General features: G+C 35.5%; 1 protein-coding gene across 5 annotated transcripts in view; it reads left to right on the top strand.

Annotated features, from left to right (window-relative positions):
- Positions 1 to 18,558, top strand: part of pak4 (p21 protein (Cdc42/Rac)-activated kinase 4) — a 130,906-nt gene that overhangs the window by 78,018 nt on the left and 34,330 nt on the right. For 4 of the 5 annotated variants that reach the window (XM_039768250.1, XM_039768252.1, XM_039768253.1 and 1 more), the window contains exons 2-3: positions 4,899 to 5,057; positions 17,678 to 17,899. In XM_039768250.1, coding sequence (XP_039624184.1) covers positions 17,699 to 17,899 — 201 coding nt within the window. In that variant the 5' untranslated portion in view covers positions 4,899 to 5,057; positions 17,678 to 17,698. Of the gene's footprint in view, positions 1 to 4,754; positions 4,815 to 4,898; positions 5,058 to 17,677; positions 17,900 to 18,558 lie in introns of all 5 variants that reach the window. The other variant, XM_039768251.1, reaches the window with a different exon arrangement.

The following is an 18,558-nucleotide window of genomic DNA, read 5'->3' as shown; positions in this document are numbered from 1 at the left end:
GGTTTTAATAAAGTAAAAAGTAAAATCATTTTCATGGGAATAGTTTTAAATAGTCATTGATAAGAAACCAGCTTCTCTTTAGTTGCAGTGGGGTATTTTTAAATTTATTTATGCAATAAGCCAGGGGTGCCCAACTCCAGTCCTGGAGGGCTGCAGTGGCTGCAGGTTTTCATTCTAACCCTTTTCTTAATTAGTGATCTGTTTTTGCTGCTAATAAACTTTTTTTGAATTAATTTTAATTGCCTTGGTTTTTAAGAAATGTTTGTCTAAAGTTCTTCATTGTTCCTCTGAATTGCTTCATTTCTATCCTTAAATGGCACCCAAACAGAAGACCAACTAAGTCAGGGCCTCAAACTCCAACCAATTTCACTCCAACTAGCTGCTTAATGAGGCACTGAGTCTTGTCGTTAATTAAACCCGTTCTTTAATTCCATGGCTTGTTGCTGCTCTTATTGTGCAATAGCAGACATTTCCGAAATTGTGCTTTTTCTCTTTGCTAAGAGCAGATCAGCATTCCTGAGACCTTCACCTTTCTTTATTTTCAGATATTGTATGATGGTCACAGTTTGCTGGCCCTGTTTTGGCTCATTTTGTATCTCATTATTGTTTGTCTGCTAATTAAGGAAAAAGAAACAATTGTGGGGTCTGAGTCTTCAAGAGCAAGTCAATTAAAATGAATTTAAAACAAGTTAATTAGCAGCAAAAACAGGTCACTAATTAAGAAAAGGGTTAGAATGGAGTTGGGCACCCCTGCAATAAGCTGTAAGCAAGACTTCCTTAATCAAATGTTGTTATAGAAGTATAGACTGTGTGCTGACATTTACAATAAACACAAAACTGGCAGATAAAAAAAAAAAATCCATACATTTATTGTTTATATTTTATTTATTTATTTTTTTAATTGTCAGGATGTTTGACCATATAATACCTCTTTCTGACAAAGCATTTTACTGAATTAACACAACATTTGATTGACATTTAGTGGCACTCATTCCAACATATATCCTTTGGGTCTTGCAGGAATTGACTTGATACATAATGGAGCAAAGCATTATTTTGATCCTACAGCCACAAATAAACAGCAAGCGCTGATGCAAGTAGGCTAAAAAAAGTCTTATGTAGTCGTGTATAATGAAAATAATTTATTGACCTATTAAACTATTATTGTTTTGAAGGATTTAAAAATATTGGATAATTATGTGTTGATGATTATTGTGTTTTCATTCAGCCCCAAGTGTAAGTGTGCCTTATGTGAATAGATTGTATTAAAGTTATGGACCAATTAAAATTAACTGGATAGTATTGTGCTGTGTGAGTAGCTGTTCGTGGCCAAGTTTTCTAGTTACACTAGAGTAGCATTCTGTTGTCAGACATACCAAGTTAACAGTGTGACCAAATGACATAAGGATTAAAAACAGAATTCCTCCAACAGTACTTCAGCTGATCTGACCTATTTAAAACATAATTTCTAAACAAAATATGCAGGTCTTTAAAATGAAATCCAATGTAGTAATTATAACCTTTACCTTCCAAACCCTTACATTTTAAAATGAAGACTTCAGTTGGGCACAGAGTCACACTTACTCAGGCAGCTCCTGATATGGCTGTACATAATAAAATTATATACATAAATACATACATACATTTTTTTTTCCTAAACGTAATTGCAAGTCGGTGTTTAGACGTGAAAATAAGTCCTATTGTTGTGCATACTTGTTCTCTTAATGATACATACTTGTGGTATTTTGAATTAACTGCAGGTTGAAAATAAAATGAAGTGAATAGCATGTGAATAAAGCATTGCACTAGTCAACTCTGTATACATTTATTTTGTATTCTCTGTGGTGAGAAGGCCAATCACACTTCCAGTATCTCTCACCTTTGAAAAACACGTCTGATACAGAGTAGTAATGTGTGCACTGAATGATAGATGCCATATTTTATGCTAAGTTAAATTATGTATTAATTAGCAAAAAAAATATTCATGGCATCTGAATTGTGATGTAACAGTATGCTGTGTATGTTAGTTTTTAATTTTTAGGAGTTACCACTGATTGAGTATATTAACTAAATAAAGTAACTAAAGAAATGGTAAAAGAAATGTCACTAGGTTTCTCTGATTAATTCTAGAGCTCTTGGGATTAAAAAAATACTAATTGCATAAATGTTGGAAATTAATCTAACTTTAAAAAATGTAATTATAAAATGAATACATAAAGCATGAAGGAAATATATACACTAAATCACAAATTTAATGTGGAATCAACACAAAAGAATTAATAGCATAATTTAAACTTAAACAGTGACCTTAAACTTGATCTTTTAACAAAATACAGCCTGAATTTGAATGTCTTTTTAAAAGTCAAGTTGAAAAGAAGGCAGTAAGAAAATAAGGCCAATGTATTAATTCTGAGACTGGCATAGCATATGAAAGACAGATGTGCCAAAGTAAAAATTAAACGATCGAAATGACTGTTGACTTTGAATGCACTGCTGAAGACTGGTTTAATTGAAAGATTAATCATCTCTTAATTGGGCATACATTACAACTTGTGTTAAAACTCCATCAATACTATCCTCAATTGTTCATCGCCATCAGCGACTTGATGATTATACTCTACAAAGGTGTAGAGCCCCTGGGTCCTGACCTGAGCGAGAGACACTCCTCAGGTGGTCGAGACCCGTCTGAGGAGGACGGGACTACATGGAAAAGCCGACATAAAACCAGCTCTGTGATCGCCTTTTTGCAGACAGTTTAACACGGGTTAGATGAAATGCTTTTGTGGTTGGTAGAATCGTGGTGTGCCTTGGGATTATTTTGGGTTGCAGAGAGTGTGCACCACAGAAAAACTGGAAAGCACTGCTCGACCTATACCTTTACTCCTAGTACACTAAAAAAAGATCTTTGTAGCTACTATCTCGCTTAAAAACTGACACCATGTGTTACTTGGATGGTTATGTTGCATAAAGAAGCGAAGATACTGCAAACTTGAATCAAGGGTAGGGATAATCATTACACTTCTATTTCATAGAATTTAGTCATTATGTTAGGGCAGTCAGCACTACAAACTGGTGAGTTAAATGCAGAGGTACTAGAGACTTATTTTGGTTTTATTGCCACACAAAGATAACTTATTTAACACTTACATGATATGACTTTAATTTGATCTTTTTACAGAAACATGAAATGAAAAAGTGCATAATTTTTACCTTTGCAACTTTTCTCTAGCATTGCACCAGGACTGTCATAAACCTCCCCTACCTTTCTTCCCACTTCCCTGCACCTTTGTTAGTAGTATGTGTAGATCAAGAAAATGAACAACACTGTTACGTATTGACATGGTATATTGTGAACCGCATAATACAAAATGTTAAGCCTTTAAATGAAAATTTCATAAAATTTTTAAAGGTAGTATATAAATACAGTTCTGTATTTGTATATAATTCTTTAGGTACAAATTTATTTGTATTGTAACACCCACCATCAGATAGAGAGGAACAACATGAGTACACGTTTCAGGAGCTTGAAACTGATGAGCTTTTATTGATTGATTCCCAGCCGATGTCCCACTGTTCTACCCGTTAGAGACGCCTCAACTTTTTTGCTCAGCTCTGAAGCACACCGGTCTTGTTCCCTTCTACTAGATTGTTCACTTTGCGTGGTTCCTGCACACCATGCTGTTCCTTCTTGTCCTTGCACATGTGGCTACTGCACACTTTGTTCTTCTTCTCTCCATCCCCAGTACCGAAAAAACAAGCACATCTCCCAGCACCTTCCACCCTTTCTTCTGGGACCTCTTCAACCTGCTGAAGTGTTTCATTAGCATATTGCACTGCACCCTTCTGCAAGCACAGTGCTCAGTAGCTGTCCAGCCCCATGGCCTACAGATTCTCTGGCCGGATCATTACAGTATTATTTTGTAGTGTAAAAAGAAAAATTACATGAAAATGCTACCCTGACCAAAGCACTGCCCGAGGCATTTGCCTTGTTGCCTGCCTTGGATGCAACAATATTTTTTAACGCGTTAAAACAGGCCACATTAATTGCAACAATTAACATATTAACTTTTCCAGGCCTAATTAATACATTTGATTGTTATTTGCATATCATTTAAAGTGAATTACTATGTTATTAAACTATATCTCCTTGCTCAGTGTTAGAAGAATGTAAAAGTCCCAGTCTGGAGTTCAGAAGAGCTTTAGAACACAATGATGGAATAGTCACATTTTGTCACACATTGAAAATTAATTCATTAGAATGAACTAAATCAATTACTAGCTATGCCTGACAGGCCGCCACTCATGTTCATGTGTATGTGATAGAATACTTTCTTTATTAGAGCCAATAGTTAACCTTAAATTTAATTGTTAAACAACTGTTCAGAATGTTGTTGACAACATAAGATTTGTGTGCATAATGTGTGACTGAATACAGTATTTTTAGATTTTGAAAAACTTGAGAAAGGTTCTTTCCTAAATTAAGTACTGTATATTTGTTTCATAAATTATTAAATGTTAAATTAATTATATAGATTAAATATTTGTGTTTTAATCAGATTTCTTGAATTCTGAAAGATGTGCAAATGTTAATGTTATACTGTTTGTTTGGGCAGTCTCATCATGCTGTTTTCTTCTAGAAGCCGTGGTTTTAGTTGTACACCAAGTAACTTGCCAACAATTGCAGGAATGTTGCCTAATGTAATGAATGTAGGCTTTACCTCCTGATTTTGCTTTTGTGCATGATCATGTTACAGGGCACCCAGCATGGAAATTCACTTTAGAAAGAAATTGATAAATGCAGCATATATTCAGAGGTGAATACCTTATTCTTGCACTATACTGTGAATGCTTTTTTGGACTGAAGTCACCAGGTGAATAATCCATTGTCTACTTTTCAGGGGAGCTGCAGGTTGGAAAGAAAAGCTGCAAGACACTAAAGCTAGAAGAAAGCTGCTATGCCACAATCTGAAGTTCTGGCAGTGATCTGAAAAACGCCAAGCAGCTGGAGCTCTTGGCTTTGGAAAAAACACTCAGCTGTGGATTAATTCAGTCCCATGGTGAGTTTATGTGAAATTCAGATTTATTTTTACATATGATTACTGAAGAAATTATGGTTAACACAGAGTTGTGACAGGTTATTGGAATTCCCATTTTATAAATTTATTTAAAAATAAGTGTGTCAGTGTCTGTTGGCTATTTTGCAGACTGGTTCCTTTTTCACATGTTATTGCTCATCTAAAAAAAAAAAAAAAACATTTTTGTCCATTCAGCAGATGTATGCCAAATAACTGGATGACTTTATGGCAAAACTGGATGAAAACTAATCCTTTCCATTACTGGTCATATTCATTTACATTTATTCACACAGGGTTGGTTTGGAGCTGCTAACTAATCGAATACAAATGTCTTTAGGATATGGGAGGATTAACATACCCAGTGTTGGAACTTAAACCTAGGACTCTGGAGGCGTACGGCAACAGCACTGACAAATTTGCTAGACTGCTTATCTGTAATTTGTAATGTGTCATTTTCTCTTTGTTTGGCTAGATCAGTCATTAGTCAGTTGGCATGCCACTGTTTTACTTGTCCTAACCCTGTTTAGTGTCATCTTATCAAACATGCTTCAGCGTCACATCCTACCTTGAACAAGGTGATTGGTCTTTAATATTATAATTAATATATATATATACTGTATGTATGTATATATATATATATATATATATATATATATATAATTACAATTTAGATAGAACATTTTAGAAAAATATTCCTTGAAGTCAAAGCATGATATTATATATAAATACATTTTAGTCCTATTTTCTGCCAGGTCCATGAAATATCTTCACCCCTTCGATGCGATTCTAAAAATTATTAGAATTTAGGATTTTCAGTAGTGTACATTCTTAGATTATATTTTCATTATTTACAGAAACCGCCATAGTTTCACAGCCATAGTTTTTTTTTTTGAATGCACTTCTAGGCAGAAACAGTTCCTTCCCTCCAATTACTAATGGAAAGCAGAAAATAGATGCTTCTAGAGGAGAAAATGCAACATCTACCATTTGCTCCTGGTTTGAATTTAAAAAACACAGCCAAATTGACCTAATTAACGTTAGACCCAAGCATCACTTGGGCTGTAAAAACAGTGCTAAACGGGACTAAATGCAAGTGTCACTCGGGCAACGGTATAGATGCATCTTGCGGAAGACCCAAGGTTTACTTGGGTGGTAAAAGTGCAGATGACATTAGTGCCGTGCATTACTCAGGCAACAGTATACACACATCTTCTCCTAGCCTTATAATGGTGTCTTGTAAGAAACGCCTCTCACCAGCAGTGATGACAAAGTGAGTCTGTCTTCAGTTTTATATTTGTACCATTAATTTATGTTTGCAAAGCATGCAGTTGTACAAATTAATGAAAGGCACCAGGTGTCTTTAATATTGAACCTTTTCCACAATATTCTAATTTTCGGAGATACTGAATTTGGGACTTTCATTAGTTGTCAGTTATAATCATCAAGATTAAAAGAAATAAACATTTGAAATACATCAGTCTGTGTGTAATGAATGAATCTAATATACAAGTTTCACTTTTTGAATGGAATTACTGAAATAAATCAACCTTGCCATGATCTAATTTTATGACCGACAGGCACCTGTATATATATATATATATATATATATATATATATATATATATATATATATATAGGTAATGCAGGATACAAGTTTAATGAGAGGACGCAGGATATAAACCAGAGTTTTGATCATTTTGTAACTAAGTTAAAATTGCAGGTGAAGGGGTGTGCTTATGCAAATTCCGAGAGACTGTGTGTTTGTGGGGGATTGACAGTTAAGGCGGGTGGGGGAGTCACGTCATCATCTCCCATCCCATTTACCTCATTTCACTCTGAGCTGAGCTCCGCGGCTAACGCCGTCTTTTGAAGCAACTTCGTCACACTGCCAGCAAATACTCACAGAAAAATCCACAAGTTAATACACACGCTGTCTCTAGAGTTTCTCCACACTGAATCCTCCAGGCACTACTTACAGACTGTTACATTGATTTTTAAAATCTTTCCTTTTCTTAGCACAAGCATAGCTGAGAAGCTTTGATGCATGTGCTCCATAACGCGTTAAAAAATAACGCATTTAATCACACTTTGCATTACAAGCAAAGGGGAACTTTTGTCAATGCATGATTTCCTGGTACACCAATTACATTGATCAGCGCATCCCGATTCATTTTACCCTCGCACCACCTTGGTTTGAGAACAAGTATGAAAAAATATGAGGTTAACACAGAAAAACAGACTACCAATTTAAGCTTTATGAATAATCGATTCGCCATCAATAATTGTTTTGGTAAAGCCGTACTTAGTGTAATATTCCTTCCATTTTATAATTTTTCCGCCACTAGCCATGATTAAATGAACGGTAAAAAAGTAAGAGCGCAGCGAGGGTGACTTATTTAGGCAGGCATATATATGACAGTAACACTCATGACAATGTCAATCATGTTACGTTATTATTAAAATGTTTCCTTTTCTTTTTCATTACTTCTTTAACACATTACTTCTCCGCTGCGAGGCGCGGGTATTTTGAGATATATACACACGTGGACAAAATTGTTGGTACCCTTCAGTCAATGAAAGAAAAACTCAAAATGGTCACAGAAATAACTTTAATCTGACAAAAGTAATAATAAATAAAAATTCTATGAAATTTAACCAATGAAAGTCAGACATTGATTTTCAACCATGCTTCAACAGAATTAATAAAAAAAAAAACTCATGAAACAGGCCTGGACAAAAATGATGGTACCCCTAGAAAAGACTGAAAATAATGTGACCAAAGGGACATGTTAATCCAAGGTGTGTCCACTAATTAGCATCACAGGTGTCTACAATCTTGTAATCAGTCAGTGGACCTATATATAGGGCTCCAGGTAGTCACTGTGTTGTTTGGTGACATGGTGTGTACCACACTCAACATGGACCAGAGGAAGCGAAGGAAAGAGTTGTCTCAGGAGATTAGAAAGAAAATTATAGACAAGCATGTCAAAGGTAAAGGCTATAAGACCATCTCGAAGCAGCTTGATGTTCCTGTGACTACAGTTGCACATATTATTCAGAAATTTAAGATCCATGGGACTGTAGCCAACCTCCTGGACGTGGCGCAGGAGGAAAATTGATGACAAATCAAAGAGACGGATAATACGAATGGTAACAAAAGAGCCCAGAAAAACTTCTAAAGAGATCCAAGGTGAACTTCAAGCTCAAGGAACATCAGTGTCAGATCGCACCATCCGTCGTTGTTTGAGCCAAAGTGGACTTCATGGGAGACGACCAAGGAGGACACCATTGTTGAAAACAAATCATAAAAAGCCAGACTGGAATTTGCCAAACTACATGTGGACAAGCCACAAAGATTCTGGGAGAATGTCCTATGGACAGATGAGACAAAATTGAACTTTTGCCAAGGCACATCAGCTCTATGTTCACAGACGGAAAAATGAAGCATATCAAGAAAAGAACACTGTCCCTTCTGTGAAACATGGAGGAGGCTCTGTTATGTTCTGGGGCTGCTTTGCTGCATCTGGCACAGGGTGTCTTGAATCTGTGCAGGGTACAATGAAATCTCAAGACTATCAAGGGATTCTAGAGAGAAATGTGCTGGCCAGTGTCAGAAAGCTTGGTCTCAGTCGCAGGTCATGGGTCTTGCAACAGGACAATGACCCAAAACACACAGCTAAAACACCCAAGAATGGCTAAGAGGAAAACATTGGACTATTCTAAAGTGGCCTTCTATGAGCCCTGACCTCAATCCTATTGAGCATCTTTGGAAAGAGCTGAAACATGCCGTCTGGAAAAGGCACCCTTCAAACCTGAGACAACTGGAGCAGTTTGCTCATGAGGAGTGGGCCAAAATACCTGCTGAGAAGTGCAGAAGTCTCATTGACAGTTACAGGAATCGTTTGATTGCAGTGATTGCCTCAAAAGGTTGTGCAACAAAATATTAAGTTAGGGGTACCATCATTTTGTCCAGGCCTGTTTCATGAGTTTATTTTTTTTAAATAATTCTGTTGAAGCATGGTTGAAAATCAATGTCTGACTTTCATTGGTTAAATTTCATAGAATTTTTATTTATTATTACTTTTGTCAGATTAAAGTTATTTCTGTGACCATTTTGAGTTTTTCTTTCATTGACTGAAGGGTACCAACAATTTTGTCCACGTGTGTGTGTGTGTGTGTGTGTGTGTGTGTGTGTGTGTATGTGTGTATGTATATATATATATATATATATATATATATATATATATCTATATATATATCATATATATATATGAATGACCTCCAAAGAGCGCTGAGACTTTTGATATCGTGAACGTGTCTGCAAAAACTGGGGTCTCCTGCCCAGCAAAAGTCGAGCAGCCGGCGCGCGCGCATAGCTGTGCCGGCCTTTGAGACGCTGACTGCCCTTTTGCCTCAAGTCAAAGTGAGCACTTTTAATTTTTTTCATCCTCCCCCTGAGCTATAGCCCAGACAAGTGCAAACACGGACCCCTTTTCTACACCGCGGCGAACTAATATTAAGGCGATTCGCACTTTCTATTTTGCACGCATACGATTATGAGGTCGTCAGCTCGGATTATGAAGACACGCACAGGAGTGGAGGACTGACAGTGCCATCACAACCGATTAATGGCAGAGACGTCTCACCAGTCTACACAAGACCCACCGCCACTGCCCCCAAAAGGCGCTCATATCGTCAGCGAACACATCTATTTATACTATATAAAAGAAAAAGGCAACTTTCCTTTCTTTACACCTTTTTTCCTTTTATCCCAAACCAAAGCCTTTCTCTCTTAACGCTGCAGAGGAAACAAAACTAATTTTCTTTAATTGCTGGTAATGCACATTACCAGAGGCAGAAATTTGAACGTTCACATAGAAAATGTAATTTCTATACCACAGCCATCGTGTAGCGCCTTTCAAAAGGGATCAACTACCGAGAGATGATCCATATACATTTTAGCTGCTGTTAGTACTACTTACCTGTTGTGTTACACAGTCTTTAAAATGTAGTTTACCCGCAACCACTCCAGTAGTACTCAATGTACCTGTACTTCTTAAAACGTTAATGTTTTACTGTTTAATAACTTATCGACTATATTTTATTATTTTTCCCTTGCACTCAGTAACCAAAGCTATACACACACATATAGACACATACATATATATTACTATTTGCCCCCTTCCTGATTTCTTATTCTTTTGCGTGTTTGTCACACAAAATGTTTCTGATCATCAAACACATTTAACCATTAGTCAAATATAACACAAGTAAACACAAAATGCAGTTTTTAAATGATGGTTTTTATTATTTAGGGAGAAAAAAAAATCCAAACCTACATGGCCCTGTGTGAAAAAGTAATTGCCCCTGAACCTAATAACTGGTTGGGCCACCCTTAGCAGCAATAACTGCAATCAAGCGTTTGCGATAACTTGCAATGAGTCTTTTACAGCTCTGGAGGAATTTTGGCCCACTCATCTTTGCAGAATTGTTGTAATTCAGCTTTATTTGAGGGTTTTCTAGCATGAACCGCCTTTTTAAGGTCATGCCATAGCATCTCAATTGGATTCAGGTCAGGACTTTGACTAGGCCACTCCAAAGTCTTCATTTTGTTTTTCTTCAGCCATTCAGAGGTGGATTTGCTGGTGTGTTTTGGGTCATTGTCCTGTTGCAGCACCCAAGATCGCTTCAGCTTGAGTTGACGAACAGATGGCGGACATTCTCCTTCAGGATTTTTTGGTAGGCAGTAGAATTCATGGTTCCATCTATCACAGCAAGCTTTCCAGGTCCTGAAACAGCAAAACAACCCCAGACCATCACACTACCACCACCATATTTTACTGTTGGTATGATGTTCTTTTTCTGAAATGCTGTGTTCCTTTTACGCCAGATGTAACGGGACATTTGCCTTCCAAAAGTTCAACTTTTGTCTCATCAGTCCACAAGGTATTTTCCCAAAAGTCTTGGCAATCATTGAGATGTTTCTTAGCAAAATTGAGACGAGCCCTAATGTTCTTTTGCTTAACAGTGGTTTCGTCTTGGAAATCTGCCATGCAGGCCGTTTTGCCCAGTCTCTTTCTTATGGTGGAGTCGTGAACACTGACCTTAATTGAGGCAAATGAGGCCTGCAGTTCTTTAGACGTTGTCCTGGGGTCTTTGTGACCTCTCGGATGAGTCGCCTCTGCTCTTGGGGTAATTTTGGTCGGCAGGCCACTCCTGGGAAGGTTCACCACTGTTCCATGTTTTTGCCATTTGTGGATAATGGCTCTCACTGTGGTTCGCTGGAGTCCCAAAGCTTTAGAAATGGCTTTATAACCTTTACCAGACTGATAGATCTCAGTTACTTCTGTTCTCATTTGTTCCTGAATTTCTTTGGATCTTGGCATGATGTCTAGCTTTTGAGGTGCTTTTGGTCTACTTCTCTGTGTCAGGCAGCTCCTATTTAAGTGATTTCTTGATTGAAACAGGTGTGGCAGTAATCGGGCCTGGGGGTGGCTACGGAAATTGAACTTAGGTGTGATACATCACAGTTAGGTTATTTTTAACAAGGGGCAATTACTTTTTCACACAGGGCCATGTAGGTTTGGATTTTTTTTTCTCCCTAAATAATAAAAACCATCATTTAAAAACTGCATTTTGTGTTTACTTGTGTTATATTTGACTAATGGTTAAATGTGTTTGATGATCAGAAACATTTTGTGTGACAAACATGCAAAAGAACAAGAAATCAGGAAGGGGGCAAATAGTTTTTCACACCACTGTATATATATGTATATATATATGTATATATATATATATATATATATATATATATATATATATATATATATATATATATATATATATATATATATATATATATATATATATATATATATATATATATATATATATATATGTATATATATATATATATATATGCTCACAACAGCACATTGTGCCATTAAGTTACTTACAACAGTGTATCAAGGATTTTTTGAAAATAACTAAGTTAACCTATTAAAGGCTTGTGCTTTTTGTTAGATAAAAGAAAAATACAGTGCTATTTAAAAATTTGGGGACCCCTGATAAAAACCACTATATCAATTTATAACTTGCTAAGTTCTTTTTAATATATTGTATACTTTATGGAAACAGCAGCATTTCAGTAGTAAAATATTTTTTATTGGAACAATAGAACCAATTTAATATGCATTTAAACAAAAATAGGCAGGTGTATAAATTTCGGCACCCCAAAGGAATAATCCCATCGATATTCAGTAGAGCCTCCTTTTTGCTGAAATAATAGCCTGTGGATGCCTCCTATAGACACAGACATGTCCCTGAATTCTTGCTGGTGGTATTTTGGAGCATTTTTCCATACAAAATGCTTCCAGTTCAGTCAGGTTTGATGGCATCAGAGTGTGGACAGCCTAGTTCAAATCAATCCATACATTTTCAATGATGTTCAGGTCATGATCGGTTGCATTTTTCTTTGTAGTTTAAGGTCTAATGAGCTAATCAAAGCCATTTTGTGCTGCAACCTGTCAGCATTAAATAACTACAGACCTTTAAACGAATGCAATTAAAAGGGTGCCCAAACATTTGCACATTCTATTTTTTACATTTTATTTTATTTCATACAACTCAGTAATGCTATATTGAGAATTATGGTCTTATAAACATCCCCATGTCTACATTTCTCTAGTAAAAAAAATGGCGTATTGCTGTGATCTTCTCTTATGAAGACAGAACAAATTATCACACAACTTCAGAGGGGTGCTCAAACTTTTACATAGCACTGTCTATTTAAGGCACAAAAATAAATGCATGATCAAAGCAGGTGCTTTGGAATTAAGCATATGTGAAAAGCATTTAGATATAAACTATGTAAGCAGTCAACCACATTACAACATAAAGGATCAACAGAGCAACTTTACCATCCATTATACAGTCATTAAGAGCAGTGACATACACAAGCAACATCTTAACCCTGCACTTGATACCAGTCTAGAACACAAATGTTAGACCACTCCAAACACACCAATAGAATTGTTCATGTCTGAAATGGCCCTCTAGGAAATTAATATCAATATGCAAATACCATACATACTGAAAATGACAGCTATAGCAGTGTTGAAGTGCTTCAGGATGGCAGGATCATTCTTTCTTCCATGCTGGTTTTCAGGCACATGGAATATTTCAATATTTATGTTGGATTTTTTGGAGGATTTAACAGCTGATAAAAAACACCCATTCAACCATTAATGTTTACTTAAACATTAATTAACTAATATATAACTATTATTTTACAAAGAGCAACACCCAGAATCACTACATTAAAACCTTACCCTAATCTTTTCTTTAATCTTGTACTGAAGTGACAGATGTTGCTGTGATAAATCCATACATGCATTACATTTTGTGATAAGATTTGTTTTTAATTTTAATAATATTAAATTAGTGTTTCTGAAATGGACATCAATATTTTCAATGAAAGAACATGTGTAACAAAATTAAATTGTAAAATAGAATGGGCAGTGTTTCACCAAGTACAATATATAAAAACAAAGTATGTATACTGACTTTCTAAATAAAATAGAATTCAAAATATGTAAAGCATTGCCAATAATGTACATTACAGTAATAAAAAAAAAGTATCTTTTATGTAAAGAAGTAAATACACCTCTTGGGAATGCGTGACTTTTTCAACATATTGGAACAAGTAAACAGTAGATCTTCAGACAGTGCTTACAGGAAAAGGTGATATGCTTGAATAAAAATACAAGGAAAATGTGCTTTTTCAATCAGTTTATTTAACAAAAAAAAATCAACAGATCTAGTGGTCTACCAGGGGAAAAAAGTACAGCTTGGCCTTAGAAGCTGGTATTGCCCCTTTTTAGCAGAAATGACTTCTTGTAGGTGTTTTGCATAACTGCACACCAGTGTCTAATATTGACTTGGTGATTTTTTTTAACACTATGTCACTTGCAGATGATTTTTTTTTACAGTGGAGTGATTAATTTCAAATAATTTGTTGATCTTTTTAAGTCCTTTACCAGACTCCTAGGCATCCACAATCTTCTTTCCGAGGGCCTCAAGACCGTTATTTTGATCCTGGCCTGAAAATACTACACATGTCAATAGCAAAAAGAACACTATACCCTCGATTATGTGCAATTTATATAAGTCAGGTTCCAACTGCTTATCTCTTTAAGGAGGTTCTAATCATTGGCATTGAATCTGGAATACTGTTTGTGATTTGGAGGTGATAAATGGAGTGGTATGCTTACTTTTTCACTTCACTAATCTGTATTTTTGTTATTTAGATTATGAGAATGAATACACCATGTCAATTGTATGTATCATTCAGGTATATCACATTTTTTCTGCATGAAAATGTAGTGTTTTTTGTTCAAATATGCTGAAAAAGTCATCAATTTCCATAAGCTGTACTTACTTTTTCACATGACTACATATACACTATAACAACCAAAATAAGATGAAAAGGTCCATTTGAACTCCCATTTTTACATAGCACGGTCGAGTAAAAACTAACACAAAAATATTGAAATTACATGTTATAAGAGTCCCTTTTTTAACAATATATTTTGTATGGAAATGCACTAGAAGTAAGAACAGGTGGTGCAGTGGTAGCGCTGCTGCCTCGCAGTCCACTCCCTGCGTGGAGTTTGCATGTTCTCCCCGTGTCTGCGTGGGTTTCCTCCGGGTGCTCCGGTTTCCTCCCACAGTCCAAAGACAATGCTGGTTAGGTGGATTGGCGATTCTAAATTGGCCCTAGTGTGTGCTTGGTGTGTGGGTGTGTTTGTGTGTGTGTCCTGCGGTGGGTTGGCACCCTACCCAGGATTGGTTCCTGCCTTGTGCCCTGTGTTGGTTGGAAAATGGCTCCAGCAGACCCCTGTGACTCTGTGTTCGGATTCAGCGGGTTAGACAATGGATGGATGGAGGATATTCTGTGCCCCAGTTAGCTAAACTGACCACTCTGCTAAGTAAAATTACAGGTCTGTTCTGTAAACGATGCCAATTACAATGCAGTACATCACCTAACAGTTGCATAGTATTAGCCAGTGACAGGCTAAATGTACTCTTAAAAGGATCAAACAAGGCCTTCAGGCTCTTGCTGGTGTAGGTTAGGGAAAATAAAGGCACTTAATCCTGCAAAGTGTTATGTCATGTCTTTTTAAAAGTGACAATTAACTGACTTTCATTTTTTAACCAGCTTTAAAACTCTGCACTTTTACTCTGGCTACTATCATAAACATATACTGCAGTTTTATTTTATTTTTTTTCCTTATATTGGTAGTAATTGCTTAACAGATTTGATTTGTTGTGTTTCATTGAAAACTTACCTTTAATTGGCAAGTCTAATATAATCTGAAAAGTATTTACCCAAAATTATGGAAAGCCCATGTTTTTAATATTTAAAGAAACTCTATATGTAAAAGCTGAATGGACATACTCTTTGAGATGTCATAAATCGGTTAACAAAGTAGTAGATTTTAGTTCATTATAATAAACATCACTATTAAGTTAAATTTAACCTAGCAGGAATATCAATCAATACTCACAGTAACTCTCTTGGCTTTCCTGAGGGCTTTTATTTCAGTCTGCTGTCACATTCTTTGGTTGCCCTATATTGTCATCTTGTTGCATCAGTGGTATTTTACTGGTAGCATTACAATACCCGTACAGAGTTTGCTTTGGCATTTTGCAGTTTGAGTAGCAAGCTTATTTGTTAAAACTTTACTTGTAATGCCTTGATATAGTTTTTTTCTAATTGCCTCAAGCCTCTTTTCAGACCAATTTTATTTTTGTTTGACTAGCATGAACTTTAAACTAATGTCTGTCTTTCAGTTCTGGTAACTATTTATTTTGAAATAAAAAATGTTAATAAATTATTATTGTTCACACCTCACAAATTCTGACCATGCTTGCAGTTCACCTTTTTTTTGTGACAATGCAGTCATGTGTTTTAGGGCTGCAGCAATAATATGAAAATTGAATTTTTAATTGACGTCTTGTTGTTCATCTCCTTGTTTAATAATCTGTGATAATACACAATATAGTTACTTTTCATTCATTCAAGCTATGTGAAATTGATACAAAATCAGAAATAGAAGTCAACCTGTTATAAGAAAACACTTAATAGATTAGTTGTAAATTATTGCTAAAACTTGACATTATATCATTTTCTAACCACTAATTAGGCCAAAATGTTCATTTTGCAGCTCTGATTATTTGGGAGGCACATTAGTTAGTTTTGCTGCCTTATCTGAAGGTTATTGTGTGAATTTCCCCTTGGAATTAATAAAGTGAGTGTCTCTGTCTGTCCGTCCGGGTTTTGAATTTAGCCATGGTTGTTCTGGAGTTAGCATGTTCATTCCATGTCTGCACAAGTTTTTCCTAGATTAGTCAGAGTTTACAGTGTGTATAGTGAAATTGCAGAATCTGCTTCATGTTTTATGCATTCAATGCAAATCCTCATTTATTTATGCTTTTGAAATTATAATTTGAATGTGGATGTGTTGGCTGTATGGTTAAGTATAATGTTCTTGTTGTGTTCTTTCAGAACATGCCCAGTTAAGCTAACTTTTATTTTGGAGGGCAACCTTATTAAATGTTATGCAACCATTGCTAGTTTAAAGCTACTTGTACTTATCTTCTGTTTGGCACCGACAAAATCTGACAACTGTATACAGTACAAAACTCACGACGTACAAGATGTATAAAATCATACATGTCTAATGTTGCCTTTATTAACTGTATATTTGACTGCCTTTGAATGAATAAATGAATGAATGAATGAAAAGTTTGATGAAACTAATGTAATATGTGAAACTGCCCTAGAGGAGAAGGAAGAGGAGTACATTTACATTGTTTCCTGGTAACTTTGTGTGATGAGATAAGTGTTGCTTTTATTTAGTTGTTTTGGAAACTGACTTGCATCTACAAAATATTGTAAAGAACTAGCATTTCATCAAGTAAATTATCTGGCTCCTTGCAACTCTGTATTGGACTGGGAGTTTAGAAAATTACTGGATGGTTTTTGGGATTATTTTAACTGTAGTGTATTAGCATATAGTGAAGAAATATAGAACTACAATGTGTTAAGTGGTGAAATATGGGACTATAATGTTTTAAGTGGATTTTTTCATTCTCCATAAACTTTTTAATCAGTTCTAGGATTTGTTTGGTTCATTAGAAAAAAAAAACACCTTGCACTATTGTGAATGACAGGTCCTGAAAGTAACCGTGTCTTACAGTGGCTGAGAAAGTTTGCATACTTTCCTTTTTATTTTTTAGGATTTGCTGCCAGTTAAAAAAAAAAAACAATTTGTGTTAAGTTGAGGATTTACTGTATAAGGTGCCTTAGTAGAAAACAACAAATAATTAAAAAATACAGAACATTGTGATATGTTGGCTTAATAAAAACAAGAATTTCAGACATAATTGGATTTAATTCTTTTATTAATCATGTTCTCATTGTTGGTGTGGTCAAGACAAAAGTTTACTAACTGAAAAGTAAAGTTAGCATTTGTTTCTTTAAATGCAGTTTGTTATATATTGTGAACAATATATAATAATGTGTATTTTTATGACAGGTCTAATGTACAAGAACAACCATGTTTACTAAGAAGAAAAAGCAACGAATTGAGATTTCAGCCCCCTCCAATTTTGAACATCGAGTGCACACTGACTTTGATGAACGAGAACAGAAGTTTATTGGGCTACCACGACAATGGCAGGGCATTATCGAAGAGTCGGCCAAAAGGCCCAAACCTCTGATCGATGCTTCATGTATCACTACGGTCGAGCCACGCAAGGTGAGAGAGCTTTAAAAATATTTTTTGTGATGCTCACATATAATTACTTTATGCCTGAATGCAGAAGCATCTGCATATACAGCATTTAGTAGATATAGTTGATCTCTAAATTAATGAAAGTGAACGACACTGATAGTTTTAACTTTTCTCTGTATTATATAATGAAAAACATAAAACGAGGAAACTAAACCAAACTTTGCAGTTAATCCCAGTACCACCTGTGACAATTCTGAGTTGTATAAAGATAACATTGATTTTTGAAATCTATTTAAACATTGCAGTTGCTAATAATTATACTACTAATTTTAAATCATTAAAAGCTGCTTTAAAATACAACACATTTGACTATTGCCTAAAGCTTCATTCCTGTTCCCTGGCTAAGACGATATTTTGATTTAAACCTGTAAAGTCTCTAATGTTGCACAGTTTCTGTCTATAACTGGGGCAGTTCTTTACACAACTTTAGATATAAAGATATTTGTACTGTTCATCTGTAAGTCAAATCAGCTGCCCACTTTGATCTTTGGAAGTTATTTCTTAATAGTTCTTGAGTCATTGATTTGTTCCAGAGGTGGACTTTACATTAATCATGATCTGGCCCAGTACTCGAGTTTCGATTTAGCAGAAAGATTAACTTTATAGCTGGATAAATTCTTAAG

Source organism: Polypterus senegalus, chromosome 11, assembly GCF_016835505.1.
Source record: "Polypterus senegalus isolate Bchr_013 chromosome 11, ASM1683550v1, whole genome shotgun sequence".
NCBI classification, from domain to species: Eukaryota; Metazoa; Chordata; class Cladistia; order Polypteriformes; family Polypteridae; genus Polypterus; species Polypterus senegalus.
This window is presented reverse-complemented; position numbering and strand designations above follow the sequence as displayed.